The sequence below is a fragment of the Tympanuchus pallidicinctus genome, unplaced genomic scaffold (genome assembly GCF_026119805.1).
Source record: "Tympanuchus pallidicinctus isolate F22 unplaced genomic scaffold, pur_lepc_1.0 scaffold32, whole genome shotgun sequence".
Lineage (NCBI taxonomy): Eukaryota > Metazoa > Chordata > Aves > Galliformes > Phasianidae > Tympanuchus > Tympanuchus pallidicinctus.
The window spans coordinates 3,149,139-3,161,873 of record NW_026294750.1 but is presented as its reverse complement, the minus strand read 5'-3'; the positions used below and the strand labels follow the sequence as shown (position 1 = coordinate 3,161,873).

The 12,735-nt window shown below is 51.6% G+C and overlaps 2 protein-coding genes across 6 annotated transcripts in view; both read right to left on the bottom strand.

Moving 5' to 3' along the window:
• Positions 1-1,270: 1,270 nt before the first annotated feature.
• Positions 1,271-7,181, bottom strand: RAB29 (RAB29, member RAS oncogene family). The gene is made up of 5 exons (XM_052698493.1): positions 7,031-7,181; positions 6,229-6,300; positions 5,517-5,698; positions 4,165-4,286; positions 1,271-3,823 (listed from the first exon to the last, which is right to left on the bottom strand). The coding sequence occupies exons 1-5, from the start codon at positions 7,152-7,154 to the stop codon at positions 3,706-3,708; spliced, it is 618 nt and encodes a 205-aa protein (XP_052554453.1). The 5' UTR covers positions 7,155-7,181; the 3' UTR covers positions 1,271-3,705.
• Positions 7,182-7,800: 619 nt separating this feature from the next.
• SLC41A1 (solute carrier family 41 member 1) overlaps positions 7,801-12,735 on the bottom strand; it is a 34,478-nt gene continuing 29,543 nt past the window's right edge. For all 5 annotated transcript variants that reach the window (XM_052698486.1, XM_052698487.1, XM_052698489.1 and 2 more), the window contains 3 exons: positions 12,523-12,657; positions 11,341-11,489; positions 7,801-10,246 (listed from right to left, as the gene is read on the bottom strand). In XM_052698486.1, coding sequence (XP_052554446.1) covers positions 10,061-10,246; positions 11,341-11,489; positions 12,523-12,657 — 470 coding nt within the window. In that variant the 3' untranslated portion in view covers positions 7,801-10,060. The remainder of the gene's footprint in view (positions 10,247-11,340; positions 11,490-12,522; positions 12,658-12,735) is intronic.

Below are 12,735 nucleotides of genomic sequence, written 5' to 3'. Positions count from 1 at the left end.
AGGGGAGGTTTTTGAGGTCCTCACGTCCAAGCCCTGCTAACGTGGCAGCTCCTGGGGCAGCTGTAGGCTGTATCACAGAATGGCCAAGGTTGGAAGGGACCTCGAGGATCACGAAGCTCCAAACCCCTGCCACACGCAGGGCCACCAACCTCCACATTTCATAGCAGCCCAGGCTGCCCGGGGCCCCATCCAACCTGGCCTTGAACACCTCCAGGGATCGACGGGGCATCACAGCCTCTCTGGGCAGCTGTTCCACCACCTCACCACTCTCATAGTAAAGAACTTCCCCCTGACATCCAACCTCAATCTTCCCTCCCTCAACTTCAAACCATTTCCCCTTGTCCTGCTGTTATCTCCCCTTTCCAAGAGCTGACTCCCCTCCTGTCTGCAGTCACCCCGCAGCCTTCTTTTCTCCAGGCTGAACAAGCCCAGCTCCCTCAGCCTGTCCCCATAGGGGAGGTGCTGCAGCCCCCTGTTCATCTTTGTGGCTCCTCTGGACCCTCTCCAACAGCTCCCTGTCTTTCTTGCACTGGAGGCTCCAGTCCTGGACGCAGCACTGCAGGTGGGGCCTCACAAGAGCAGAGCAGAGAGGGACAATGACCTCCCTGTCCCTGCTGGCCACCCCTCTTCAGATGGAAGAGTACTCCTGTACACTGCAGGGACTCATTCCTTAGTGCCATTAAAAAACATTTTTGTGAGATTTGAGATTGTTTGAGAAGACAACACGATCTGCTCAGCTCTCACCTAACGGCAGGAGTCATTGGGATCATTAATTCCTTGCCTGAGCCTCATTTGCCCCCTTTGCAATCATTCCTGATCAGTTCAGATGTGCCCCATCCTTCCTGAAAGTCAATACTCATGAAAATCAAGCTGATCAGGAAAAGAAAGGGGCATTCAGAGCCAGCCTCCAACTGCACTGTGTGAGCTAATGAGCCATAAGGAGCAAGGCCTATTAACAAACAGCCACATCAAGGAATTCTTTTCTTTCTCCTCTTAGCTGGATATATTGGATTAAAAGCCACTATGACTGCCTCACAGATGCAAAAGTTTTGCGTGCTGATGTCCCGCTTGTAGGTCAATAACACGACAATAATGAAGACAGCAAGATTTTCCAGTGAAAAGGATCTAATCTGTTTTGTTGGCAACACAGGGCAGTCCACGCTGGATGCTTTATAACACCTCCTGTTCTTGGCAGCAATATTGTTTCTGTTTTGATCTCATGAACCCATTTCTTAGGGCTCTTGAGACAGGAAAACAACTACTACACAAGCAGTGTCAAACTCCTTTATTTCAGACCTTTGCTATGCTGCATTCAGTTACGGATTGATAGGGAGAAAAACCTCCCAGCAGTTTCTTCTGTTTGTATAAACATGATAATACTGCAGTGTTACAGTAAAGAGAGCCCTGTCTCTCAAATACTTGTGCATAACTGCAAGCTGTTTAAAAAAACCAAAAAACTCAATTTTGACCTCATTATTTCTGATTCTATTTCAGTATAAATTTCTACGTGGATCCACAGATTGCTGTCATTTGAGACCCATGACCACAAATTTAAAGAGTTAAGCAATGAGAAACACATGGAATGGAGTGAAATAGGTATGGTTGGCCCAGAATCACACAGAGTACAACGTCAAAGCATTGCAGAAAGGAGAAACCAAAGGTCATTTTCAAAACAAGTGGAACAGGAGTCATGTATAACATAAGAAAATCAGAAAAGTTCTTCCTTTGGCTTTTCCTTGTTTCTGAGAAGCACTTAAGGAAAACTCAGAGGTCTGGATATTAAAGAGACACTGGTATGTATCCAGCCAATGTACAGAAGACATGAGATGCTTTCCTGCAGGATGCATGGCATGCTGGCAGGAAAACCATGGCTGTGCAGTTCCTGCTCAGTTCCAAGCTTTTGTGGCTGCAGCAGTTGGTCCTGAGCAGAGATTTCCACTGTCAGCCTCAGCCCCTTCACCTGCAGCTCGAACTCCTGGCCTTTGCTCAAATACAGCACACACAGCAATCAGTGAACAACACATGGCTTCATGACAGACCCTTTTAAAAATCAGACCCTTTTCCCCGTATTTCTAAAAACATACATAGGATTTTTTATTCTTTTCCTGACAGGTTAGGAAGTGAAACACAACAAGACAGTTCAATTTTGCTCCTAACCACTTCTACACATTTCATGTGTTTCTCCAGTTAATCCAATGGCACAGAGAAAGGAATATTTAAGTGCATATAAGGCTGAATTTGGCAATACTTGCACAGCAGAATCTTACCCCAGATGTCTGGGACACAACATTAGGCCTAGATTTTCATAGCCCTTACTCACAACTCATCTTAAGCTCAGACAACAAAAACTCAGCTTTTCTGTTAGTGCTTAATGAAGGCAATCAGTTCCTATTCTTACTCTGCAGCCACAGGCAGTGGATGCTCTTAAGGGAAACTTCTGTCTGTTAATCTTTTGGCACACTGGGAGATGTAAACTATTGGAGAAGAGAAAACATTCCTGAAGAGCACTTCTTTAAATCCTAACCTCAGCACAGGCAGGACAATTCTGTGGCACGGCACACTGATGAGAAGTGCCCACAGTACTGCATAACTGCAGCCTTGCAGACTGGCCTTCCTTTGAACCCCTGCAAGATAACTCTGATGTCCTCTTACAGCTTGTTGTTGGTGAGAGCCATTCACAGCTCCGCATAACTGGGGGCTGCACGAGGAAAAGCAGGCACAGAAAAGCAAGTGGGGAGCAGGTCTCTTCATTTCATTTGCCCTGCAAAGTCTTTTCCTTTGCTTGTCCTTTGGAGCACTAAACCAGCAGTGGGCTTCCAGCACCCTGCCTGCCACCAAAGTCACTGCACATAACGGTGCGAAGGCGATTCATCAGCACTTGCAAAGCTTTGTGAGATGGGAGGACACAGGGTGGGCTGAAAGTGAAAAGAACCGTTGTTCTGTCATACAGAGGAGTTTACAACCCATTCCTCATTCAGCTCCCAGTGTCCTAATAAAGCAGCAGCAGAAGAGAACACGTAGGATTGTGCTAGACAAGGTAAGAGCCAAGGAACAGAAGGCAACTGGGCAATGCTTGACAACGCTGTGGTCTGTGCTTTTCAGCTCCACAGTGAGCACACACGTGATTCAGGGCTGTGCTGCATCTCAAATCCACACCTTAGGGACACTGGATGACAGTGCTGAGATGCCTTGGTCTTCAGTGCCACGCAGGCAGAGGTGTGCAGTTCCAGAGCTCAGAATGAAGGGTTTGCTGTAATCCCACCTCAGAAACACACAGGAGCAGAGAGAACAATTCAACTTTGTGTGCATCAAACGAAGGTCACTGCAGCACTCCGGAATGATGCCTCTGTGGATTGGGTTCAGGTTGTGGGGAACAAAAGGTGCAACAGCATTAAAAATACACATTCCACGTCCTTCACCCTGTGTGACACAGGCTGTCCTACAGGAGAAGATGAAGAAAAGTGCTCAAATGTTTTAAAAGATAAATCTCAGCCGTGTGCTTGGGCACAGACTGCGCCGTGCTGCCACTGCTGCTGCGCTGGAAGAAAGCAAGCTCCTTTTCTCCCTCCTTTCCATTCCTCCCTCCAAGCCATTGCAGCAGTGCTTAGTGAGGATGAATGTATGTAAAAAGAGGACAGTTCACTATCTTTGAAAACAAACAAATGAAAGGGGTAGAAAACAGAAGCAGGTGGTGCAGTCAGTGCATCAGCAGCACGCCCAGCCTGGCGGGGACGTCTCTTTGATATTAATATAATCCCCCTTCCAGGAAGCAGCAGAACTTCCATCACCCGTGGATGAGGACATCATCTTCTCAATCAGGACTCTGGAAGACAAACAGATGTAAAGTTGTTTGGTTTTTTTTTTTGCTTCAACAAGCAGCATTGGGCCACAGAGAAGAACAAAACAAAACAACGAAAAACCAAAGCAACAACTCCTGGTTGCATAAAACTAAAGAGCTTTAAGAAAGAGAGGATCAGCTTCCTGGGTACAAGCTGCTCGACCAAGGGCAGCAGAACTTCTGACCTCTCCGAATTCAGTTTCCTTTCAGGAGATTCACTTGCATGTTATTGCTGCTATCTGTTACTCACTGACAGCATCTCCCCTTACAGCCAGTGCTGTCTGAAGGAGGGAATGAACTCCTGCTGCCCCAGTCGCTGTTCCTACCTCATAGACTCGTTAATGTTCTTGTTCTCCTTGACGGACGTTTCCACCCAACCAGAAAAGCCATTTTCTTTGCTGAAACGATCCACTTCTTCTCTTGTCACTGCCCACGGGGAAAGGTCACACTGTAAAACAGGAGTCAGCCAGGTGAGGCTCAGCCTTTCCATCCCCAGGCTGGGAGGGGAACTTCCCCTCTTGCCCGCTCAGTGGTGGGCAGTGGCAGAAGGGCTCAGCCCTTCACATCTCCGCCATCCCAACCTGACACACAGTTCTCAGCAAGGTTCTTAGCAGGATGTTGCAAGCAGCAATACGTTTATCTCATCTGAGATCCTGACACACCTCAGTCGAGCATTCATACAATGGAGGTTCCACCAGAAAGCACCGTCACTCATCCCCAACCCAGCAGCAGCAGGACAGCATGAGTGGCACAGCGCTGCTGGGAAACCCACACTGCTGGCACTGGGGGGAGTGGGAGCATCTATGGGAGAAGAGCCCTGTTAGTGTGAGCACAGCACCCACAGGCACACAGCTGCTCCCAGTTCAGGCACAGCTGCTGTCAGGGAAAGCGTTCTTTGTGAAGAAGCGGAGAAGAAAAGCTGCTCTCCCAGCCAACTTTTGTGTTTTTGATTCAGCTTCAACTTCAGGCTCTCTCAAACCAGGCAAGCTGAACCTGGAAATGACTGCTGAGCTGATGTTAGTGCGTGAAGAACATAAAGGTACTTCTTAAGTGAAAAGAAAATGAATCATTAAATGACAGCAACCAGTGTGCACAGTGCAACCTGATGCTGCATCCAGAGGAAAAGCAGACATCCATCCCTCCAGAGCTTGTTTGTCACACACCAACCCTGCTGTGGAGCAACCAGCTCATGGAAGAGCTGGAGGAAAGCTTTGAACACAGGGGTGCAGAACTGCAAAAGGAACTGCATCCTAGGAGCAAGCAGTTGCTAACATCTCCTTGGGGCTGCCTGTGTGTTAAGTCCTACTGTATCCTTGTTAACATAAAAGCCTTGCTAGAGACAGACAAACCAAGAAGAATTCAGGAAGGATTTTGGAACAGCTGCCCAGAGAGGCTGTGATGCCCCGTCCATCCCTGGAGGTGTTCAAGGCCAGGTTGGATGGGGCCCTGGGCAGCCTGGGCTGCTATGAAATGTGGAGGTTGGTGGCCCTGTATGTGGCAGGGGGTTGGAGCTTCGTGATTCTTGAGGTCCCTTCCATTCTGTGATTCTTTGAAGACCACAAGCTGTCCTACAACCTACTGGTGAATCATCCCTTGCCTTCTGCACTCGCTCTGCCGTTGTGGAGGTGCAGGCACACACACACACACACACACACACAGCCTGCTCTGTGCTGCTCACCTTGTTGGCCAGCAGCAGGCACGGCACTGGGCTCCCATCCGGCAGCGTCAGCTTGCTGTCCAAGTCCTGCTTCCACTTCTGGCTGTTGCTGAAGGTGCTGACGTTGGTGACATCAAACATGATGATGCAGGCTGACGCCTCCCTGTAGTACAGCCGGGTCATGGACGTGAAGCGTTCCTGCCCTTCAGGATGAATAGAAAAGCAAAAAATCCCCCCAGAAGTTACCGTTTTTAACACTTAACCAAACAAGTGCCTACAGCAGCACTTCATTTCTTCAGCTCTAAACTCCATTTAGGAAACAGAGGCACTGGGGTGCATCATCATGCGAGGTGAGAAAGCAGCGATGTGGGACCACCTGCACTCATCTCCTCCTGCTCAGCCCCCACCGAGCGCTGCATGGGATGAGGGGACTTTGCTTTCCCTTCCCAAATATCTTTTTGGGACTTTTTCTTAATCCTCTTTTCAGGACCGAAACTGAAATCCGTTTCTTTGCTGCAATCCCCTCGTTGCAAACTTCTCCTTCCTGTTTTCTTTATGAAGATTCCAGACTCTCACACCCAATACGGCGAAAATGGGGGGGAACCCACAACCCTGCATCCCGATCTGCTCTGCATCCCAAATGCCCTCCCTTCCCAGCACAGGGAGCTCAAACTGTCCCCTGGAGGAGCCTCATCCCAACCTGGGCGCAGTTTTGAGCTCTGTCTGAACGTACCTGCAATATCCCAGAGCTGAAGCCTCACCGTCTCCGACTCCGACCACTGGACGACCTTCAGGGCAAAGTCCACTGTGAATCCCCAAAAGAAAGGAAACGTTGTTAGGGACATTTTGCACAGAGCAGGAGGGGCTGTGAGCGCTGTGCCCTCTCCTCTGTCATAGAAAGCTGCAAAATGGGCCTTAAATCCAGACAGCCCCACACGCTGAGCCAATGCCCGCAGCTCAGCCGTAACAAACTTGGCAGGGAGCAGAAAGGCACAGCCATTATCTCGGGTTGGGCTGCTTTATTTTTTAACTGCGGGAGGAAAACCGGCCCCCAGTGCTGCCAACCCTGCAGGCCTGGAGCTTTTTGAAGCTGGGAACTCGTCGTAAGAAGGATCGTGGAGCTCACGGTGCTGCAGCTTCCTCGGGACGTGGCCCTGCAGAGCGTTCGGCATCGGGCTGAGGAATCCCCCTGTGGGTTCACGGCAGCCTCTGCGTCCCCAGCAAAGCCTCACAACCCCCCACTCTTTGCAGCTTCGTTCACATCCACGTTACACAAAGATCTCACCCCAAAACTCGTTCCGAAGCAGTCACAATCTGTCCCCCCCCCGTCCCCCCCCCCCAACCTCCCCATACTCCCAGCATTGACCTCACACACAACAAACACCGGCGGCTACACGGGACGGAGCCGGGACCCCTCCGAACCCATTGAGAAAAACCCCGCTCAGCACCTCGGATCTCCGCTATCGGTACGGATGGGGATTCAATCCCAACCGCCCCCCCCCCCGGTAATTCGGACCCCCCCGAGCCGCTCTCACCCCCCACTGTGGATTTGTAGTGCCGGTTGAAGCTGTCGTTGGCGTAGCGTTGCACCAGCGATGTTTTCCCCACCGTGGCATCTCCCACCACCAGCACTTTGAACATTCGGTCCCGATGCCCCATCGCTTCCCCCCCCTTCCCCAACTTCGCCCCCCGCTCCCCCCCCCCCTCCCCCCGGTGCTGAGGTCACGTGACGGTCAGGCGGAATCGCGCAGTTCCGGAGCGCTTCGGGGCGGGGGAAGATCGGAATAGAAGGGAGAGAATGGAACGGAGGTGAACGGGATGGGATGGAATAGAACCGAATAAAACGGAACGAAACAGGATGGAAGAGAGCGAAACGGAACGGGAATTGAATAGCACGGAATGGAACAGAACGGGGCGGAATGGAAGAGCACGGAAGGGAACGGCACGGAGCAGGAGAGCTGTGGGAGGCACCAGAGATCACAGAGCCCCGATCCCTGAGCGCTGTGGGCTGGCCAGAAGTTACAGCACATCACTGGGAGCCGTCACCGACCCGTGCAGGGCATCGCACAGCTCTGCTGTCTGACCCCCCCCCCCCCCTTAGGAAAGCCTTTTCCTTACTTCTTCCTGACCCCCCCCCCATGCACAGCTCGGTTCTGTTCCCCTGCGTTCTGCCATCCGTTCCCAGGAGCACAAACCCACACCTCCTTCCTTCCTTCCTTCCTCCCTCCCTCCATCCTCCCAAAGCCGAACACAGAGCATCACTGCTGCAAAACAGGAGCAGCTTTGAGCCACACATGGAGACCGATGAAAGAACGGCACCGAAGTCCACATAAATAAATGTCATCTTTATTTAACGAAATATAATTTATCAGCAGTTGACATCCGTCAATCCAGTTACAGTAACTATAAATAATTAAGACAGTCCTTTTGTTGTTTTTCCTTTAATAAAAAGAAGTAAACGGGTGTTTCTCATTTGCAGTCAGCTGTAGGTTGGGCCATGCAACCGAGTGCAAGTGGTGGGAAAAGCTTTTGGCTGTCGACGTGCTGAAATGCTAAATGAGATTCTGCACCACTCCATTCACCCCGCAGCACCTCTGCACCCATGGGAGACCACAAGCACAGCTCTGGCACCACTTCTTTCCTGGGGAACCAAAAGCTGACATCACAGCACGGAGCAGCGATGGCACGGCTGCACACAAACGTGTGTTAGCAGAAGGAAATCTCACGTCCAGCCCTCGGCATCAGGCATGGATAGGAGGTGACAGCAGAGGATGCTGTAGGAGCCCCCAGGCTCAGACTGCTCGCTTTGGGGTGTGAGTTTGGTTGGTTGGTTTGTTTTGGTTTTCCTTTTGGTGTTTTTGAATAGAGCTGCGGCTGAATCAGACCCGCGAGCAGCCAGAATCACTGCAGGGAACAGGAGGAGGGTCAGAGCTACTGCAACTAAGGACAGCACAGAGATGGGGAGGAGGAAGGCGAGCTTCACATCAGCAAGGTAAGGAAGGGAGCACTGCCTCTTTGTGCAAGAAACGCTGAGGACAACCTAAGGGAGGAACTGAAGCCAATCCAGACAAAACAAGAAACGCAGCAGCCTGTAGGCAACCCCAAATCCTGCAGCTCTCCAGTGATGCTCTGGATCTGCAGGCAAACAGGCCAGGCAGCAGCACAGCAGGGCTGCAGTGTGAGCTCTGTGAGAGCTCAGGTGTTATTTCAGAGCCAGGGCACCACGCTGGGCACTGAGGGCATCTCTGTGCTTTGGGCACTGCGGCACCAAAACTGGGTGCCATAGGATGCTATGATCCCCATCCCTACCAACATTAGCAGCTCTCTCCCATGCACACATGCATTCAGTTTACATCTGAGCCTGTTTAACAGTGCTGCCTGCTTGAGTGCATCACTTAAACTCGATGCAGCTGAGTGAAGCTTCCAAGTCAATAAGACCTGCTTAAATAAACTGTGCTCAGCTCACTGAATCAATTTCCAAATGGGAAAAGTACAAAGTGCTGACAGCACTCAGGAAGATGATTTACAAACGCCTCAGTCACACAGCCAGAACCGCATGCTGCAGACTGCATGAGAATCCTCCCAGCCTGCAAAGGCAGAGGAAAGGAAAGCTTCCTGGCCACCTCCCAGCTGGGCAGCACAAAAAGCAGGAGGGAAATAAAGCTCACAGTTGCTCAGGCTCTGCTGGGCTGTCACCAACCTCAGGCTCCACGCGCAGCTCAAGGCAAGCAGGGCGCTCTGCTGAGAGCCACACAGCGCTGCACCAACGATGCACGGCTGCACAACTCAGGCTGTGCTGCTGACCTGTTTTCCTGCTTTCTCCTACGCATACAGGGAAAGCCAATGGCTGAACACAGATGGCATCTTCTAAGAGACAGCAGTAGCATAAGGCTCCCGAGTTTGAAATGCTTCAGGCTCAGCAAAAGAAGGTACTGAGCAGCTCCTGCCCAGCTGCAGTGGGCCCAGCAGCAGCAGCACACACACAGCAGCTGAAAGCAAGCCTAAATGCACAAAACTGGATCATCTCCAGACCAGAGAGCTGCATGCTTTGGGTGCGAGGCACAGGGGAGGGATTTGGGGAGAAAACATGAAGGAGAAAAGGTCACAGGACAGAAAATGGGAGATCCCCGTGTCCTCATCCACAAGGCTGCACTTTGCTAGAAGTTGCCCTCTCAGCAACACACATCTGAACCTTATCTCCAGTATTTAAAACGCTTATGAAGCGAACAAAGCAGCCCTTCACCTCCAGTGTGCTCCATCAACTGATGGGCAGCTCCCCTGGAACACTGGTCAGACAACTGCTAGGAAATTGCACTTGGTGATTGTCTCATTACACTTTCGCGTCCTTCCTAAAACTAGATTTATTTTTCTGTACAAACTTGGCTTGAAATATAAACCACATAAAATTCCCATTGAAAATAATGAGAACCTTGTATCAAAGATGAAGTCTCGTGAGAGACAGGGTTGGGGGGGGGGGAAAGGAGGAGAGCGAGGATGGAAGAAAAACAACCATGACAAAAATTAATGGAGGAGAACTGAGAGGAGGGGAGGGGCAGCAGGGAGAGCTAATCCCCCACATCGGAATCCCGGTCACCAATAAGCCAGAGGACATGAAAGCTGAGAGCAAGGAGCCCCGTTCCGATCAGGTCACCCAGCGCTGTCAAGTAGGGGATGGAGAAGTTGTCAGGATCGAGGTCCCTGCCCCACATCCAGTGCACCATCCAGTCAGCAATGTAGAGCAGAATGAGAACCTGGGAGGGAGGCAGAAAAGAGCCACGTCAGCCACAGCCCCAACCTCTGCAACCCCCGTCCTCATGGAGCAGCACTGCAGCCCCTCACCCCCCTCCTTCCATTCGTGTGCCCCCGTCACGTTCAAGGCTCAGTGCACTGATACCCAAACACCAGCAACTCTACATTTTGCATCTCCACCCTCAGATCTAACCAGAAGAAGCTCAGAGTAACACACGCAGAGCTCCAAAAGAGAGGACTGGGAAGCACACAGGACTGTAAGCAACATCTGGATCCCAGGGATAAAGAGCAGCTTCCCAGCAGCTGAAGCTCGTTCTCCCATTCTCCACACCTCCTTCACATCAGTGATTAAAGACAGCACAAATCCACACTGGATCCTCTGAAGCCTCAGGTCTGGGACAAGGTCTGGAAGAGGCTGCATACCTCTGACCACCACCTCTGGTTGCTCAGGGCTGGGAGGGCCTCAGCACCACAGAACCACACAGCCCAGTGCCCCCCAGCCTGCATGCTGCTCATGTTGGGGCTTCACAGAGCAGCTGTGAGCAGCAGCCCCCTCCTCATGCCCAGGCACCCAGCAGGAGCTCATAACTTCAATTTAGCCTCTCAGATGACAGCTCCCTGCCCTCGTCTCTGATGGAAGCTCCGACTCATTTTCTCAAGCCAGCTTCAGTTGTTGATTTTAGGGGACACCAAAACCAAGGGGCGAGCAGAGGGAGCTTGGCCAGGCTTTGTACAAAACTCTCATTTCTGCAGCAGGAGCAGCTGGGTCTGTGCACATCCCTCACACCAACCGCTGCCCGTGGGCTCACAGAGCTGCTGTGAGAGGAACAGGAGTGCCAGGCCCCTTCCCCATGTGGGCAGGAAGAGCCATGAGCACGGGGGGTCCTGCAAACTGCACAGCCTGCTTTCTTTACAAATGACTAAAGAATAGATTAACACAGAAGAAGGAAACAGCAGAGACCTCTTGGGGGTAGCATACATCCCTCAGCAATGCATCTACAACAGCTGGCAGAGCAGCTCCCTGCTGCAGGTGACACAGCAGTGCTCCTTACTGCAGCCTGAGCAGTTGCAGCCCCCCGGAGGGGCTTCAGCTCACCTGGAGAAGTGCAGCTGTCATGTAGAAAACAATGAAAATAGGGGTGAGTGTAGTGTGTCCACCTTGCATGGAGCTGATGGTGTAAAGGAAAACCAGGTGTCCAGGCACGACCAGAAGGAAGAGCACACGGGCAGAGCGGGAATTCACATCTGTTGGGAAACAAAGGTGGAGTTCAGGCTTCAGTGGGATGGGAACACAGCAGCTCTGCAGCCCACCTACAGCTGGGGCTGAGCAGAAGCAGACACCAGAGCACTGGACTCTCATCTCTGCAGTCCAGTTTTAGGCTGGAAAACAGCACCCCGATGCTGACTTAAACGTCAGGATGAACAAAGACTCCATCAAACTTGGTAGGAGAGCTTAACTCTGCCCCCAGAGCAAAAGCTGTTCTCAAAGCCCAGCTGCCAAAAGGACTCGTCCCACCTCTGACAGCACTGAGTTCCAAGCTGCCAGGAGTCCACCATTAAGACTGAATTTCCTTGGAGCTCTGCTGGCACCTTGTCTGGAGATCAGTTTTCTGACAGGTGATGACTGCACTGGAGACCTCTGCCCCTTTCTGCTTCCAAACCCTGCAGATTACAGCTGGTACACACGAACAGAGCACCTCGAATCTCCCTTTCCAGGTGGCAGCCTCTCTATCAGAAGGCCAGAACCCAGGCTACGGTGTGTCAAACCTCCCCCAGACAGTTTGGAGCATAACCACCTCTCCCCACACTAGGTAGCAATGTAGGTTTGGCCGCTCTCTGCTACACAACTGCTACAAATAGCAGGGCTAAGAAGCATCTGCAAGCTAATTTTCTGTAACAGTGGCTCTGTAGGCCCAGCAGACCTGTAATACTCAAGCAGCCCTCAAAGCAGGTTTAGGTATCCTGAACATCTGGAAAATATTCACTGGGTGGAGGAGTACCAGCGTTACACAGGCAGGGCATGAGACTTTGGCAACGTGTTTTCCTAATCCAGCAGGGATACGGCCTCTTGCATTGCAGCTTTGCTAAAGGCCCACCCGTCTCTAGAGGGCAGGGCAGGCCAGAAGAGCAGACAATCATGAGCTGACAGCTGCCTCTGAGCCTCAGCCACCATTTCCTGCGACAGCGCTGCAGTGACGGCCGCAGCCAAGCTCAGCCAGCCATTTGCAGCAACTGCTGCTGGCAGAACTCAACACATCTCAAGCCACAACTCGAGTACCTGAGCTGAAGAAAGTGCTGCAAGGGCTGGGGCATCTGCGAGGGGCTGTTTCAGGGCTCTCTCCAGGCATCCCGCTCATGTGCAGGTAAGTGGAGATGCGACTCGCCTGCACTGCCACCAGGTTGCCACCCACACCTGCAGGTAAGGAGAACAAAATAAGGCAACATTTCGATCCCATCTGAAAGCCATTTTCAGCAGCCAGCACAACCAGGT